At 40.0% G+C, this 18,312-nt stretch overlaps 1 protein-coding gene across 4 annotated transcripts; it reads left to right on the top strand.

Annotated features, from left to right (window-relative positions):
* The first annotated feature begins 25 nt into the window (after positions 1-25).
* LOC121880809 (zinc finger protein 821) lies at positions 26-17,572 on the top strand. 4 transcript variants are annotated; one of them, XM_042388553.1, is made up of 6 exons: positions 26-129; positions 9,135-9,266; positions 9,408-9,526; positions 10,991-11,089; positions 11,973-12,139; positions 13,761-17,572. In XM_042388553.1, exons 1-6 carry the CDS (start codon positions 126-128, stop codon positions 14,719-14,721), a joined length of 1,482 nt encoding a protein of 493 aa, XP_042244487.1. In that variant the 5' UTR covers positions 26-125; the 3' UTR covers positions 14,722-17,572. The 4 variants fall into 4 exon arrangements, with proteins under 4 accessions (XP_042244487.1, XP_042244401.1, XP_042244316.1 ...); XM_042388467.1 differs by lacking the exon at positions 26-129 and adding an exon at positions 3,046-3,505 and having other exon boundaries at positions 9,411-9,526; XM_042388382.1 differs by lacking the exon at positions 26-129 and adding an exon at positions 3,052-3,505.
* The last annotated feature ends 740 nt before the right edge of the window (positions 17,573-18,312 follow it).

The raw sequence follows: 18,312 nt of genomic DNA, 5'->3' as shown, positions 1-18,312 counted from the left end.
TGTCCCAGAGGCTGGTGAAAGAAGCGCGGACAGTTGATCACATCAGCGCACAGTGACGTTAGCTTGTACTAGTCTGCTCCTCTGTCCGACACTCCCGCCTGATATGCCAGTGTTCACTGGACAACATGGGTAACTGATTAATTATGTTGTAATGATGATGATAGCTGTAGCTAGCTGACTGTACTGTTGATCCCGGTTATGGTTTGCTTATTGCCGTCTTGTTCTCTTCCATCGTTCTCGCATTGACTATAAAGGGCTAACGGTAGGCTTAGCCAGCTAGCTAACATTAATTCATTTATCTCACTGCCTGATTGACTAAATAATTAAGCGAAATGTGACTTTTAGTTTGCGCACTAATGCGTGTCATCTGTCACTTGGTATACAAATGCCATGAATTTCATGACACGGCGAGATTATTTTGTTGAGATGGCATATTTTCCTTTTAACGCTGCGGAAGAACACATTTTTTTTTACCCTGTCAATGTCGTGCTGCGGTCCGTTTACTCGTGGCAGTCAGTGATGACGACTACATGTGATGTTATGACATTAGCTGATTCAGTGGTTTGGGCGCCACCTAGTGTTAGTACTGTACTGTCTGGGCTCGATCAATGGTTTACTAAACATAAGAAACTCCCCAGGTTTGGTCTGTAGGATAGCTCAAGCAGCTGGGAGGTTTTGAATGATAAACCTCATGGCTTCATAGCTACTGATAATATTTAGAGGTATTAATAAGGTCCAAATACAGTGAAATTGGGGCCATCATACTTACATCATAATATGTATCCATGGTATATAGGAACATTGAGAAAAGACTTCAGCTTTCCCAGTGATGTAGTCAAATATCATCTTTCTTTTAGAATGTTTAAAGATCCCCTCCAGTCATGTTTTAAGATTTTTTTCCACAAAAAAGTTTAAATTATCTTGTTAAAATCCTTAAAATGACATCTATTCTCTCTCCCTCATTAAAAAATCCAGAGTTATGCAAATATATTTCAAAAGTTTACAGGCTGGACACAAGATGTGTCCTACTTCACTTTAAAGTCCATTCTCAGTGTTTGTGCACTGGAGGCTTCATGTTTCCACATCACACTTGTATATCGGACCGGAATTGGCTTCCAAATTAGATGTCGCAAATCATGCTTGTAGTACCACACCTTTAAATTGGATTTTCAATGAGCAGAGAGAAACTTTCCTCTTTCAGTAGATGAATGTGAAAACAGCTTTCTGTTGTCAAACTCTGCACATACATCATTTTACACAGTGAAGCTCAAACATCCAACCGTAGGAACAAGAAGCAAAACACATTTCTGGCAGGAATTATGGACAAGTGTGTCTGATAAACTTGACATGTTATTTTAGACTGTGGCAGAAAAATGAAAAATGGTTATTTTAAAATGCCTTAGCAAAACCTATAATATAATGTTGTATGCAGAAAATGTGATGCTATTTTTTATGCCCAATTCTGTTAATTTAATGTGGTCTTTCCTATTAGCAAAGGCTATTTCGACCAGCCTGAAGCCTTTTTTCTGAATTGTACACAGGAGTATTGTCAGTCTTGATTAAGCCTTTGAGTATATGACTGTGGCACTGTTAATATAGGTCCACACCCATCAAGCCACTTTTTCATATTTCTGAATTGCCAGCACAGACACATCTGAGTGAACAAACTATACTCTTATCCACACTCACCCGCTCTAGAGGCCTCTCTCACACAGCAATAATACAAAGTTACCTGGATAACGTTGTTGAGTAAAACTCCAAACCTCTTCAAATCTGGAACAGGGACTTAAATTTAAAGGCTTGGTTCACCCAAATTACAAAAAACATATTTTCTCAATTATATGGCATATAGCTATGCAGAGAGTTTTGTTTTTTTGTGCCTGGCTTTGAGATATCTGCCACCATCACACTACAGTGTAGTTAAATAAAATTTTGCGCGGCCACAGCATTGAAATATTGCACAAAAAAATGCAATGTGTCTTTCCAGAAACAATGTTCCAGTTTCTCTGGATAATTCACAGAAATTGCTTTCAGCAGGTTTCCACTGTAACAACAGACATGATTTTGTAATTTGGGTGAACTAACTGTTAAAAAAAAGGCTTCTGCTTAGTGAGATGAGGAACAAGACATTTCAGTACAGAAACAGTGTTGCCATTACATAGTTTATCCACCAGAGAGCACTGACAAGTTTATTACCCTAACCCTAACTGTTAAATGTCATGCCCGGTATATATAGCTTGGTCACCATTCATTCATAATCAAATTTAAGAGATCACTATCAAAAGTCTGTGTAATCCTTTCATATCAAAAACAAATACCTGCCAACATGATCAGACTCGTCTAATATGAATATAAATATCCAGTATCAGTCATAGTCTAACTTACACTGAACAGTTTGTGTAGTAAATTCAATAAATCTAGTATAAAGGTGATCTAGAAATTATATAAAGAAATAATCCTTTCTCCTTATTGGAGAAAGTTATGTGTTTTGGATTTTCTTTATCACTTTAAGCCATATTTATAGTAAACCAGTTTCTTGAGAAAACCCAAATTGTGGGTGTGAATGTAAGAAGACTTGAAGGCTTTAAAGTTGGGTGTGGAAGTTTGGAAGACCTTTTTAAAAAATAGTAGTTTGACAAAACACAACTCATAACTCAGGATCTGAATACTATTATCCACTATTATCTATTTTTATTACAACTTAATATTCAACAACATGTTTATAAACACACCAAAATGTTTCAAATAGAATATTTGTACTTTTTAATTCTTTCACAGTATTTCATTTTGGATCTAAGTGACCAATGGGGACCAAAAAAAAAAAAAAAGATATAGCAAAGAAGCCCTTAGATATATTTTGAATTTATATATTTTGACGACTTTTTATGTGTTATTGAAGTACCAAACATTTTCTTTTTCTTACAAGCATACTTTACATCGTCATTTTTTTTCCCTCCCATGTGACGTGAACGCATCATAGTATCTTTTATCTTTTAACGTGAACTCCTCATCGCCCCTGTGTATCCCACAATCCTGTTCGGCGTGGCTTGACATCAGCTGAGCTCCTGCAGCGCTGCAGTGAGCGCACGGGTGCCAGCGGCTCGGGGATCGGAGCTGCTCGGGGCTGCTCGGTGTGCCTCTCTGCTCGGGTTTGGACATCATTTTTGAAAAATTAAAAAAAAAAAAAAGAAACCCTGATCGGATGGAGACAGGGTTTATTTTTCAACAAGCTGCAAGAATGTGACTCTTTTATGTGTCCGTTGTTTATTTTTTTTAACCCTTTGCATTGGCGCTGATCGACGATTTGATCGGGGTTTTTTTTATTCATTATTTTTGTTCATCATCTGCACCTTCAGTGCGGAATACACCTGGACTGGTCTCTGGGGGGACAGTCAGGGGTTAGGAGGAGATTCTTTTTTATTTTTATTTATTTATTTTTTTTTTTTACCGGGAGTGGGCAATAATATGTCCAGGCGAAAACAGACCAACCCCTTCAAAGTTGACTGTAGGTATTCCAGGTATTGTCTGATACTGTTTCACGACTTAGTTATACATGTCACGTTCGTTATCCGCATATTTCTCTGGTTGTTTGACACGAATATGTTTAATCATTTCTGCATAAACAGTGTTTTAGTTGCTCTGCTTGATGTCCGCTGTAGCCTATAGCCTAATAGACTCATATAGATACATGTAGTAAGGCAAAGACAGGGTTCCTCTTCACTTACACATCACATACTCTATTGTGTAGTCAAAGTATATTATGTCAGCAGTGTGTGTGTGTGTGTGTGTGTGTGTGTGTGTGTGTGTGTGTGTGTGTGTGTGTGTGTGTGTGTGTGTGTGTGTGTGAACGGTTGAATTAAAACAGTTAGAACGTTTTCATGTCAGCCGGTGGTGGATATCTCATTTTAGTTTGTTGTTTGTGTGAAAATACAGCACAAGACATTATTGGCTTATTTATAATTTCTTTTTTTTTCTGTTTCTTTCTTATAGACACTTTTCTCTATAGACTTATAGACACTCATTTCCCACTAATTAAAATCAAACTGTGGGCAAATACTATACAACAAAGTAGTAACTGATAAGTAAATGACTAAATGAATGAAACAAATAAGCAAAGACCTTTGATGAATGTTCAATAGGTACTTAAAAGTAGCTGTATATTTGACATCTGGCAGGCAGATTGGTACAGTGCTAATATATTATATTGGAATCATCAACTTGATCTCCTGTCAAACATCAACTACATGCTCGTTGAACATAATCCTGCAAATAACTTTCATTTGAGATTTTGAGAGTGTGTGCAACCTTCAGTGGCATGTCTGGTACTTCATGTCATTGTATGTGTGTGAGACTGGTTCACAGGAAGTTTTTGTGATAGTGGTTTCCATCTAGTATAGCCTGTATGTCGGGGCTTGTGGGCTCGCCTTGTTTTCTGGTTATTAAGGTGTCATTTCTGTAGATAAGCTTTGCAAAACGCCTCTTAAGTGTGTTGAAGAAGAGTTTCACCATAGCTAGCTTATTGTTAGATGATGAGAGGGGACACACGCGTTTCAAGTTTTACACTCTGTGGATCTGCATGGGGCCATTTCAGTTTGTACAAGATGACAGGAAAGCGACAGAAAGCACCCAATCAGCAAAAAAAAAAAGGCCCAGCTATTCAAAAAATGTGGTTTAAGATGACAATTCAGTCATTCTGTCTTTTTTTTAGAATGAGATATCAACAGTATTTCCTGCTACACTACGATCATTCCTACATATTCTCTCATATTGATTAACTTGAGTGTTTTTCTGAGTGGCACGTTGTCCTTGAGCATATTTTTTTTCAAATGCAGGACTTTTCTGACGTACCATCAATACCACTGCACATTTATGTCCTGTAGCACCATCATTTACTTCCATTTAGTATTCTAATGAAGTATTGGCATACAATATACAAAATACGTTGGTAATAGACCAAACTGAAGGTGTGGGTATAATGTCAGTCTTCCTGACTGTGTGGTACCTTCTGGCCTTCTGCCCCCTAGATCCCCTTGTTGGTGGACAGTACGCTGACCACTTAAGACACGCCTCAGCCTACAGAAAAGGGGATTGCCCAGTGTAATCTACTGAAGTTATGTTTGCTACAGCCCTCCTTTCTAAACATAGTTAGTTTAAACTGGTGTTGAAATACATCTTGCACTTGTGACTGCAGTAATCCCCCACAAGCTAATGAGATCATTTGCTGCTCTGTAACAGTTCCGCGAGAGAGCCCAAGGTTGAAGCTGAAAACCCCGAGGAGGGATTTCTACAATATAATGGTGGCATGCGTTACTGTGTGCTTCATGCTGTGACAAATGCCAAAACATTTTCTCGACGGACAAACCCGCACCTCCCACCTTGTCACCACAGTGTGAGTTCAGGCCTCAAGTGTTTTTGTACGTGGACTTTTCCTCTGCTTTTGCCTTTTGATTGTTTTACCTGTCTTTTCTTGCGAGGCATGAGTTACATGCACGGAGCTGTCCCTCCAGAGAGGGTCAGGCCAGACAGACTGACAGACAGACCAGACAGGCAGGGAGACAGTCTGACAGGCAGGCGGGCTGACACACACACAAAGACACACACACAAACACACACACACACACAGAATTCCAGACAATAACACAACAGTGCTGTCTGTCTGGCTATTTGTGTTCTTCCTTGAGTTTGATGTATGTCAAGAAAAACACTCTTACATAAAAGTTAATTGGGATTGGAAGTGGTGCATGATTTCTGGAGAAAAGTGAATGTTTCCTTCAGATTGGCTGTAAATAGACACCAGTTTGTTGACAGTGTAGGTACTGGTGTGGTTGCAGTACACACACACTGAAAAAAAACTCTTCTTTTTTCTTTGGAGAGTTTAACTAACATCTCAGAACATTCAGTTTTTTGAGTAAGTGTACATATGCGTGCAAACAGAAGCCGCAATTTTTAGTAATTTGACACACATTTCATCTAGTGTGAAAAGTACAGTTTATTAGAGTTGACATGTTTGTGCCAAGCAACTTGGCTTTTAAAGAACTCAGAGATGTTCAGCACAAATCCTCCCTGATTATGTGTCCTAAGGATGACAGTGTAGTCTTGTGGCCCGATAAAAAGCCCCGTGTATGTGTGTAAAACTGACATTTTTGTCGGATTTATCAAGGAGAGGAGTTTGTGTTCATTTCAGGTGTCACACTAACCAGACAAAGTCTTCCACTAAGAAAAAGAAAGGACTGCACATTCAAAGAAAACTGTTAAATCACTTCAAGTTGTTCTCTGTAACATTAGGTCAAAGTAAAAATTGATCAGATGACTGGCCCACCATCCTCGTTCTTCTCCTGGATGGAAGACAGGGGCCCCAGCGCTTCCTGCAGATTCAGACGGTGTTGTGTGTGTGTGTGTGTGTGTTTTGGAGGGGATGGCGGCTGAAAAGGAGAAGGAGGGGGCCTTGAATTCAACAGGACCCCCATTGCTTGGTGTTTGAGTAGAGTTTTGGCATTCTATCTTTTGTCTGTTTTGTTTTGCGCGCTGCCCCCCCCAACACACACACACACACACACACACACACACACACACACACACCCCATCCTCCTCCACCTCCTCCTCCTCTCTCCCTCTTCTGTGTCTGTTGGCTGATGAGTTTGTCTCTTTGTCTGGATTCAGTCAGACACTGCGTCACCTCCTGCCTACAGACACACAGACTCAGAGATAACATCACAGTGGCAGAGACTGAGGGAGGGGGGGGTGTGGGGGGGGGGGGGGGGGGGGGGAGCGAGGAGAGACAGATGTACAGACAGAGCCTAGCAGAGTAGCAGAGGGGGGATGGGTATCCCTCACACATCAATCATTGGCTATGTGCCGTGAAGCCAGCTTGTTGTAGTAGTTCATAGTTCAATACTCCGACCCACTCTACCAGTGCTAATGAATGCTTGGATTTCTATGGGAAAAGTGCCCAAACTGCATTCACATACCAACTTCTCACCAGTAGCAAAACAGTAGAATGACAAGCCTCCTCAAGATTATACCGTCGTTTTCCTCTAAGACAGCAAGAGGGAGAGTGTGTGTGTGTGTGTGTGCGCACGCAATACCTCAGGATTGCGACGAAGGCTGTAATTACTTCTGTCAGTCTCAGGTAACTGAAGTCAGGATCTCTCTCCCATCTCTGATCCGTGTTAATGGAAGGAGAGCACACAAGGGAAGAAAATTGGATTTTAAGCCATCATTAATTTTAGCCATCTGAAGTGGGATGTTCTGTGTGTGAATGCCAGAGGAGCGTTCAACGAAACTGTCTCCAGTGAAGCAATGTTGGCAGTTAAATGCGGGCTTGCAGGGTCAAGTGTGATAATCAGAAAAGTGAAGGGGTTTCAACCAATCCTGCAAACCATCAGGGCTGCGATAAAACAAAAGAGTGGCATCTCAAGGAGTTAAATGAGCCACATATGGGCTGTCATGGTATGAAGCTTTATCCTCCCCCTCAGAGCTGATGGTATAGATATGGAAGTAGTCAGAGCTACATACAAGCAGGGAGGACAGAGGGCAAGCCAGGCTGTTCAGTGTGTGGGTGGTACTGAGAGAGAGAGAGAGAGAGAGAGAGAGAGAGAGAAACACACCGAATAGCAAGGCAGCTAGCTAGAGGAAAATAGTGCAGGCTGCTTCCCCCGTGGGACTGCAGCATGGCTGTCGAACAGAGCTAGCATGTATCTGTGAGTGTATATGTATGTGAAAAAGTGGGGGTTGGGATGCAAATGAAGTTAATGTGTGTGTGCACATATACATGTCAGCGGGCTTGCCTTTGCCGTTTGCTCGCACAGCATTCATTATGTTTCAGTGTCTGGTTCGTATGAAAGCAGCCTCATCCGTTAAGAAGTTCCATAGTTCCAGCGGTTTACATCTTATGTGGATCCCAAAGGACTTGAGAAAAATGTAAAATTGTGTAAATAATTTACCAGTCTGATCACTTTTGCTGCCTTTATGCATGAATCATCTCTACGTCTCTGCGTCTCAAATGGCAAAATGTTCTGAGATGAGAAGCCTGGGCACATTTTTCACAAAATTTAAAGTGTGTGTTTCCATGGACAAAACCAGATCGACATCCATATGTGAATGGATCAGTGTTGAAAAATTCATACCTTCTTGCAGTATATTATGACAGTAGATGCTGTTTCTATGTTGCTATGGAGATAAAGCACTCCTGTGCTTGATGTAATATATGGATAAAAATGTCCTCTGTGTTCAAACAGGCTGAATTTATTGGCGTGTTTGGCTCTATATTAAATATTATGAATAGCCTTATTTTAAAAAAGTACCTGTTATTGAAATAAATCCACTATAAATGTAAAGAGGGCGAGCCACCACGGTGCACAGTCATAGTGCTGTCTGTTCATGGTATGCAGGAAATTATGCTGTCATACAAAAACAGTTTCGCTTATTTCTGAAACCTGAGAGATGACTGGTTAGTTCTTCTATTCACGTGTCTCGTAACATTTCGTGAAATGGCAACCATAAAAAATAATTGACTATTTTCAGTTCTTTAGCCTCTCACGCTGGTTTCACCTGCAGACTTCACATGCTGTTCTTGGCATTTTGTTACCCATTGATTCATCGTCAAATTAACAAGCACTATTAGAGCTTTTCTTAAACAACGATACAGTGGTTTTGCACCATGAAACTCCATTGTGTCATCATCATATGACTTTATAATATGATGTGAAATTTAATGGTGCACAATACAAATGAAATCCTCTGTCACGGTGAAATTTTATATAAAACAATTAGGTTTATATCCTGATATGATACATTAGAATAATCAGTCAGGAATGTCTGTTTTTGGCCTCTCCAGCAATTTAAATACTTGAGTAACTAGGCATTGATGCAAAAATCATATAAAAATCCAATTTTTCTGTAAAGAAATAAACTAAATGGCAAAATCTCTCACAAAAGACACATTTATATCATCTCATACATAATGGCATATTACCCACCTCTAGTGTTAAGTGTATATTTTCATGTCATTTAACATACAGTATATAAATATTCTACTACCTGCCGCACTCCTCACTTATCTCTCCAGTCAGAAAACTCCATGGTGCTAACTGGAAACACTTATCTGACTGACTGTTACTTGTCTTTACCTCCAGGGCCATTCCACACTTCAGGCATCACAGGACTTCAGCACACTATTAACATGGATGGCAGGGACGAATTCACCGAGGACAGTGAATGCTGCAGCAACAACTCCCAGGAGGTCCTTGGACAGGATAGCATCTCAGGTACAGGATGGAGGGATGTAACAGGGAAGGACTGGATGGACTCTGTAGGACATCCTTGGACTGAGGGGTGTTAGTGAGAGTAAGCCCTGCTCTGTGTTCTGTTGTCTGTCTGTATTGATAGGGCTGTGTTTGCCTCCATAGAAGACAGCGATAGTGACCCTGACAACCACGGTGAAGACTCATCCTCCAACACCTCAGCCGACGACCACATGACCACCAAGAGAACGCAGTGCCGCCTACAAGGAGCGGGAGTCAAAGAGGTGAGAGAGCCGGTACCCACGTCAAGTGGTAAAAATGGGCTGGAGAAGTGTAACTGAGGAAAATGTTGTGTAAAATGGTCAATATACCTTTTACATAACATTACAGGTGCAGTACACTTTAATTTAACATGTCCCATTTAAAAAAAAAAAAAAAAAAAAAAAAAAAAAAAAACATGCACAAGCTATTGTAGGTTGAACTAGTTAACACAAGCTTGTGCCTCACCATATATTCACACTCAGATATATTGTACAACTTGTGGTTCATAGATTCACAAGGTTTGAAGTGGCTGGCACTGTGGCAAGACTTGTGTGGGCTGTGAAAAATGATGAACTTAATAGCCGCAGGTTTTTTAAACTCTCATCCTCCAGTTGTGGGTGAAACAGCAGGTGATATGAATATTAATTGGGATAAAGATCAGTGTGTAATGTGTGTTATAGTAGTCTATGCCACTCTATGATTTGCTGCAGTTTTAACAGTGTTTAGTCTAAGTTACTGTACAGATCCGTGTAGCTGTGCGGATTCATGCCTCAGAAAAATAGCAGATACTTTGCCTGAAATTCAGTGGGAGGTCAACAGGAACAGGAAGTAGTACTATCTGTTATATCTGACATTTTCGCAGTGTTTCCTTGTCATTAAATCACATGTTAAAAGTTGTAAAACTCAAACTGGATTTTATCCAGTTGCAGTGCACAGATATATATCTACCATTCATGTGGTGGCTCTTTTTCACGTATGAAACTTTAAAATTGTCTATTTGTTAAACTTGACAACCATTCATTAACCAGTTCACTATTTTGAGATGGGTTTTATGTGTATATGGTAAATAAAAGAGGTCTTTTTGTTTACCAGCAAAAACGTTTTAGAATATTGAAGGATCTTAAATCACTTCTACAGGGTACAACAATGCTTGGATAAACCAGTATACCCCTACTTATTAAACAAAAATGGAAGTGAAAAATCACAGGCACTTCAAATTGGTACACCACTGGTGTCAGCCAATATGTTTTGTGCCTGGACCTTCTGTTAGAAAACGTTCTGCATTTCAGTTTGTGCCTGAGTCACATCTGTGACAGTACACGGCATCATGTCACTGTTAGTGAGTCATCAGGGTTGTGAGAACTCTGCTCATTCACACGTTCAACACATCATCATATAGCAAATGCAGCAAATGCTTCAGTTGGAGGCGTGTGAAACGAGTAGTCTGTCCACGAAGACCCAGCTAGAGACAAAAAATGTGTAATGTGTGTAGCCTTATTCTTTATGCACCAATCTCATAACATCATCAGAAAAAAAACATCTCACTAATAAAGGCAACATTTTAAATAGTAACTCGCTTTTACTTAAAAGATGTTGGGCTAAAAATATCAGAATTGATATGAAAGTGTAGGTGATGTGAATGTACTTTGCATGTAGAACTAGTGTTTCTCCTGAAATCTGTTTTAATGGTGCTTGATTTTCCTCAGGAGAGCGAGGAAGGGTCAGACCACAGCAACAACTTTGTATGTCCTCTCTGCACGCTGGATTTCAGCAGCCCTGAGAAGCTCATCTCCCATGTCTACCAGGTGAGAACAAGACTTGTCTCGCCCGTCCTAATCAAGTACAGAACCGTGAAAACAAAGCAGCTTTAGATCCTTTATTACAGTCTGTTTCAAATAAGCTGATTGTAGGTCACCACCTTTAAAGCCCCTAAGCAGCTTTCAGCATCAGTACTTGAATGAAATGCAGGTGGACAGTGAAGGTGTTGACTTGTATGATCCAGTCTAGTGTCATGTAGTGAATTAAAATCCCATCATGAAGTTGGATTTACAAGGCAATACATTCTTAAGTTGGTTCAAGTTCAATACAAGTGATCAAAAAATTACATTTTAGCCTTGAGTGCTCTGAGGACCATATCAAGCCATTTAAATGTAGCCCAGAATATTAGTTATATTTAATATGATTTTAACCTATAGACTTAATTTTCAAAGTTGTGTCATAACTTTTGTAACTTAAATTTTTATATTTTAAGCATCATTTAAAATTTGCCATACACATTTTATTGTAGGACATTAGTATTCAATTTAGAGCAGGAAATACTGAAATCACTTCACAGGACTTGATTTGTTAATGTCCATTTTGATACTATCAAAATATTTATTTTTCAATATTTGAGTTTTCTAAATCATTTATCTCCTGCAGTTTAAAATATGTTGTATAAATTCATTAATATTTCACAGCAATATTTCTACTGTTGTTGTATTCTCCTTTATGATTGGTAAATGAAACCACCAGAAAAGTGAAAATCGCCACTTCTTCAACTCCGTTGTTAACTTTTTTTTCTTTCTGATCCAAGCGAGCAACTACATTAAAAAAGTTGACAGCTTTCCTCTTTTGCTGTCGGCGGTGTACTTAAAACATCTCTTTTTTTTACCCAGCTTCTTATTTTGTTTTTTCTGTCTTTAACAGCACACGACTATGATGAGCAACACCAAGAGCTATGTGTGCCCAGTGTGTGGGCGAGCCCTGAGTTCGCCTGGCTCGCTTGGACGGCATCTTCTCATCCACTCCGAGGACCGCCTCTCCAACTGCGCTGTCTGTGGCGCACACTTCACAGACACCAACAACTTTAACAGGTTGGGCTCATTTCCAGTGTAGCTCTCATCTTACACTAGGTGGTGAACGCACAGTGCTTTCTTTTTAAAACAAATATTTAGATGAATCTGACATCTGATAAGTTATATGCTGTATTTACCTTTTTTTTAAAAGTAAAGCCGTTAAAAATTAAAGTTAAAAAAAAAGTCAAGTGGCTCCACAGTTTTTAATTAGATTAAAGATAATTAATAAATATTTCATAGCAAATAAATAATACACAATACAGTTTGCATCTCATAGTCGTTTTCTGTCTTCCTGGCTTGTTTTGTTCCTGATCATTTTCCTGATGTTTTCATTAATCTTTAAACACTTCAAACCAGATCTGAGGGTTCAGTTACCTTCAACATGAAACCGGCAGACGATTCAGGCACTTGATTCAGCAGGAGAAACTAATTTAGATAGTGCAGATCAAGAATGATTTTTGCAGCAGCATAGTGAAGATTTTATTTTAAAAACTGCAGGTCACAAAGCATTGAATAGACACATATCTACGCCAAGGTTTTTATTATTAAAGTTATATAATATATATATATATATATATAAACAGTTGGCCTGTACATTTTAAAGATGAATTGAAATAGTCTTTAATAAAGTTCACCCAAACACAATAGAGCAATTATTCTCAAAAGTGTGAGATTAGGCAAGATGCGGAACATGAGGGATGAATAAAATTAATACTGGTATGACAGATTTAATGGAAATAAACTTGCGCGTTGCTAAGCAACTACCATAGTGTTTCAAATTTAAGCAGCACTGGCAAGGTCAGGACACGTAGTAGAAGGAGAAACATAGAGGCTGTAATGTACTGTATTTCTGACAGGAGGGAAAAGAAAAGAGATGTGCTAATACAGTCAAGTGTTAGTTTATCCTCATAAAAACCTGCATAAGTATGTTTCAACTGAGCAGGAACTTCGAAAAGCTGAATCTAAGTGGTGTGTGGAAAAGCTATTTGTTATAGCCAGCAGTAATTAACTCTAAATAAAAGAATTAGTATCAGAAGGCCTATATGTACATAAATATATGTTGTGTGTCACTGTAAATATGATAAAGATGGTGGAACACTGCCACTTATAATAAAATGCCCCAGAAACCTGTAAAATGCTGAATCTTTTTATAACAAAGTTATAAATGGATTATGTCTTAAAGTAATAATTTGACAGTCAATACAGAGGCAGACAATCAATGCCAGTAAATGTAAAAAAATTTCTCAAAATTATATTTTCATATTTTTTTACAATTCTAAATAGTGTGTCTGAAGGTACGCCTGGTATACATGTTTTGTTCACCCAGGGTTTCTGAAAAGTTTCCTCCTCTAAAGGTGTTCACAGCACTAAAGTCTTTTTTTAGCTAACCACAGGTCAGGTGACACAGTGTCTCACTCATCACTGAAATCAGTGGACTGGGAAATGAGTAAGACGAGATGAGTCATTTTTTCCCCACAAGACAAAACGGTTTCAAATCATGTCACTATATCAGCTTGATGGACAAAGATGTTGCTCAGTTCATTAATAACATTCACTCGCACTTGTAGTTTAAATTTAAAATTGTGCCTCATTCAGCCACGGTTTCACCTGTGAAGGTTAATGCTGTTTCTTTTCTCAGGGAGAAGCTTAAAGATGTTCTCGACACAACCAGGATGGATGTCACCGGTGACAGGGACTCGTGCTCCATGTCCCAGTCGCTCTCCAGCAGCCCCATGTCCAGCCCAGGCCCAGGTACTCACTCCTGTCACGGACCGGGCCCTAGCCCCAGTTCATGTCAGGGCCCTCAGTCATGTCAAGCACCTGACCCCAACACCAACCTATGTCAAGCTCATCGTACCTGCCAAGGACCAGGCCACATCTCCAGCCAGTGTCAAGGCCCCAGACCATGTCATGGCCCAGGACCATGCACGGGTTCCGACCAAGGGCCCTCCTTCCCCTCACTGCCCGACAGTCTCCTCTCTGAAGGGCCATCGCTCGCCTCTATCCCTGATGCTCTTAACTCCTCTTCCTCTGGCCTTCCTCCTATCCCAGACATCCTCAGCCCTATGCCCGTGTATCCTGCCGGGGTGCTGCTGGTGTGCAACAGCTGCGTGGCCTATCAGCAGTTGGTGGAGGCCCAGTCGCCGATGCGAAAATGGGCTCTGCGCAGGAAGAACGAACCCTTGGAGGCCCGCATGCAGCGCCTGGAGCGCGAGCGCACGGCGAAGAAGAATAAACGCGCGTGTGAGACGGAAGAGGAGAGGGAGATGAGGAGGCTGCGGGACCGCGAGGCCAAGCGCATGCAGAGGATGCAGGAATCAGAGGAGCAGAGGGCACGCAGGCTGCAGAGGGACAGGGAGGCCATGCGTTTGAAGAGGGCAAACGAGACGCCCGAGAAGAGGCAGGCCAGGCTGATCCGCGAGAGGGAGGCCAAGAGGATCAAGCGACGACTGGAGAAGATCGACCCTGCTCTGAGGACGCAGATAGAGCATGACCCTGCCGCTATGGCCGCCCTCACAGCAGACATGAGTCTCTTTCAGTTCCCCTGTCCCATGCCTGTCCCTTCCATTGATAATGGTCTGTTCATGAAGCTGCCATAAGCAGACCTGGTCGCTGGGGAGGAAACCAACTGGCTTCTAGCAGCATTGTTAAGCTCCGTACTCCACCATCAGGCTATCATGGTCGCCGTGAAGCATTCCTAGCTGGTTTACTCTCAGCTCCCAGTGTTGGAACAGCTTCACACACAAACTGCGTTGTTAAATACAACAAAAACTACTTCAATTCCTAATTTATTACAGTCTAGAAAACCTTAAGAACAGGGTTGAGTATGTTTCATATTGTATGGATGATGACATAAAAGCATGTTGTAAAGAGATTTATCTGTTCGTCAATGGGCTAGCAGATGTAACACAGTTCATTCAAGTAAGAGCAGTTATACTTCCTTTGTGGAGAAAAATCTTTTGCACATGGACCTTCAGTGATGGGAGTGGGGACTTTGTAGCCACAGCCCCCTCCTTACTGGTCCACTCCGCCAGCCCAGTGACTCGGGTTTACCGGTAGCTACACCTCTCTTCAAGCTGCCACCGTGAGTCCCTGGGAAGTTCACATTCAGTCAAACTACTACCTCAGCCGGCGCCGTGGTGGCGCCCTCTGTCCTGTGGCTTACTGCGTTCCAACTCCAAGCTTCCAAAGCTCTATATGTACTGTACACTACTACAGAGGATGCGGGTTGTTTTCCACTATTTGTGTTTGCATTTATCACTCAGGCACTTTTAATAGGACAAAAACATTCACAGGAGCAGCTGATTTACAAACACACCAGTAACCACATGTATTCGCCAGGTTTGATACTCTGAATGTTTTGTCCTATTGAACACGCCCAGTGTTGAGCAACATTCCCCCCTCATCTCGTGAGGTGTACAACTCAATGCGTACGCCTCTTACATTCTCTTTGCCAATCTCTTTTCCTTTCCGTACATCGTTACACTCCAAATATTCTGCCAATGTTTTGTATTTTCTGTTACAGAGCTTTTCTTTAGCTCATAAAAACTCAGTCTGTGCTGCTGTTACTGTACTGTACAATACATTAGTTACCTCTTATATATTTTGGGCTCATCACATCAAGGAATATTGTATTAAAAATGTTCCGTTTAGTGGTCACAATGAAACAGTTCCTAATACGTTACTTGTTAAGAACAGAATTTGTTACATTACTTGAACTATACCCGCAAAGATGCATTAGTTTGCTTCATTATGAGTACATTACAACATGAAAGTGGGGTTTTATTATAGAGGATCATACACAGATAACGCGTCCCTTTGCTTTGTGCAATCTGTGTAGCATTCACGTGCTTTGTAAGGCTGCAGTACTTTTGAAATCTATCATTTGAACCACTTAATTTATTTCCTGCATCAGCAGAATTGATGAAACATATTTAATAGTGATTCATATAGTACGACAAGGGGAACTGGTTTTTGTTTTCCCATCCGTTACTGAGCACTGGGGCCTAATTCCATGACACATTCAACTCATACTGGGAGAGAGATTTTGTTAATCTATATTCATTAACCTCATTCCAGCACATATTTATGCAATATGATGTGAATATATTTTTCTCGTGGAAATGTTTTGATTATTTTGTTACCGTCAGTGGTATAAAATGTTTAAATTAGAGGCCATGTCTGGGATGGACCTCCACCCCCCCCCCCTCCTCCCCTTCCTTAGTTAAACTTTCTGCCTGTAAAGTTACCTCCAATTTTTCTTGACTTCACGTCTCCAGATGCAAACATTTACATTGTCAAATGACCAGTTTCTGAAATATTCCTCAATGATTATCAGAGACACAAACAAGTACTGGTTCTGTTTGAGTCACTCCTAGACCAGAGTCAATCTACCTGACTGTTTGCTAAAGCAGCAAATTTTAACAGAAAGTTTTTTTTCATCCTCAGCGGCTTTTCTAGGAGTGCATCAAACTTCTATGCAACTGATGTTTTATTTATTCCGAGGGAAATTAGTTCACTTTTCACTGAAACTATGCAGAATGCGACTTTTAATTTAAACAGACTTCAATGTAAAGAGTTTAGCTTCTCAGGCAATTTAACTCAGTGAGAGAGGCCTCAGAGCCTAGATACAACACCCTGGTCCATAAGACTCATTTATAGATCTATCATACGGATGTGATAGCAACAGTTTTTAGTGTGACTTTTCTAGAGACGTGTTGTCCTCAAAGATTTGTTTTCTCTTCCTAGTTCAGCACATGAAAGCTACAGGGTCTCACTGCCATCCTATTCATGACATACTGTACCAAGGGCAGATCAGTGTTCTCGACAAAGGCTTCAGGTGTCATTTATTTCTCTCTTCTCTCAGACTATGAATACTGGGTATTCTCAGAGGTTGCTCTTTGAAATTGCTGTGATTCCCCCCTTTGCCCTACAGTGGAATAACGCGACAGAAACTGCGGTGTCCGTGGTCTTGACATACTATTTCAAAGAAAGTACTATGAACTCTGAAGTTTTATGTTGGTCTTTATGAGCAGTACTTTCAGTATGGATTAGGTAAGCACTGCATGTCGTGAAACTGCACTTGTCCTAGAATGGTTCAATATGAGCTTGTGTTCTACTGTTAGTTTTATGCCTGCCTGTTTTTTACAGTTTAATCAAAAAGAAACGTGTCGTTTAAAAAAAAAAAAAAAAAACGTTGGCCTTTTCATTAATTCTATCAGGATTTTCCTCTCAATGTCCATGTTTACAAAAGAAAATCTCTCTGAACAAGGCCAAATGAATGAGCTAAACTGCTAATGAGAACATTCACGCTAGCTGCGATATCAATGCATTCTGACTGGATGGCACTTTGGGGCCGCCATCCTCTGTTACTGGATTAACAGATGTACAGATCATGATGAAACCTGGTAAAGAATGTGGAAATAAACATTGACTTTACTATAATGGTAATGGCCGGTGTCACTTCACTCATTTTTTTCTCATGTTTTATACTCTCATGTTTTCTATACTTGTAGCTATAAGGACATGTTACTGTATTTCTCAACATCCCATGAAGCATCAATAGCTGGTGTGTAAACAGTTAATGAATGACTGATAACGTAGTTTAACAGAGCCGCAATCATATTTAATGATATATATAATAATAATAATAATATATGAATATATATTAACTGAACATGTGTATAAATAATTCACTGGCAGGTTTAAAACTTTATAAATGTCTTCAAAACTCACAAAGACCTGCTGAGCTTTAACATTCATTCTTGGAAAACTCAAGGTCCACTTACTAGATTTCTTTCCTGGCATTCATCAACAAATAGTGTTTGTTCAGTTGTATTCATATAACATATGACAAAATATGTTTACTTCATTAACTTTTTATACAGCAGGTAGGAATGTGTCACAGGGTGAGTTATAGTTAAAAATGTCTTTATTGTTTATATACTACTTTTAAAAAGTGTTGATCAGATGTCACAGTTCTGTAACAGCTGGAGGTCTCCTCCAAAAAAGGGTTAGGGTCAATATAACATTTAAGAATGATTTGTGTTAGAAACATGTTTAATTTGTTTACAATGGCAATTTGTCAGTAGTGGAAAGTAACTAAGTTCATTTACTCAACTACTGTACTTAAGTACAATTACTATTTTTGTATTTTACTTTAATGCTACAATTTTACACTACACTTCTAC

This window comes from Thunnus maccoyii, chromosome 1 (genome assembly GCF_910596095.1).
Source record: "Thunnus maccoyii chromosome 1, fThuMac1.1, whole genome shotgun sequence".
NCBI classification, from domain to species: domain Eukaryota; kingdom Metazoa; phylum Chordata; class Actinopteri; order Scombriformes; family Scombridae; genus Thunnus; species Thunnus maccoyii.
The sequence above is the reverse complement of the archived record's forward strand: the minus strand, read 5'-3'. Positions and strand labels throughout refer to the sequence as shown.

Bases quoted from the DNA above. Each gene is read 5' to 3' on its own strand.
- LOC121880809 (XM_042388382.1), top strand. From the start codon at position 3,466: ATGTCCAGGCGAAAACAGACCAACCCCTTCAAAGTTGACT. The intron at 3,506-9,134 runs GTAGGTATTCCA...CTTTACCTCCAG, and splicing joins CAACCCCTTCAAAGTTGACT to GGCCATTCCACACTTCAGGC. The intron at 11,090-11,972 runs GTGAGAACAAGA...TGTCTTTAACAG, and splicing joins TCATCTCCCATGTCTACCAG to CACACGACTATGATGAGCAA.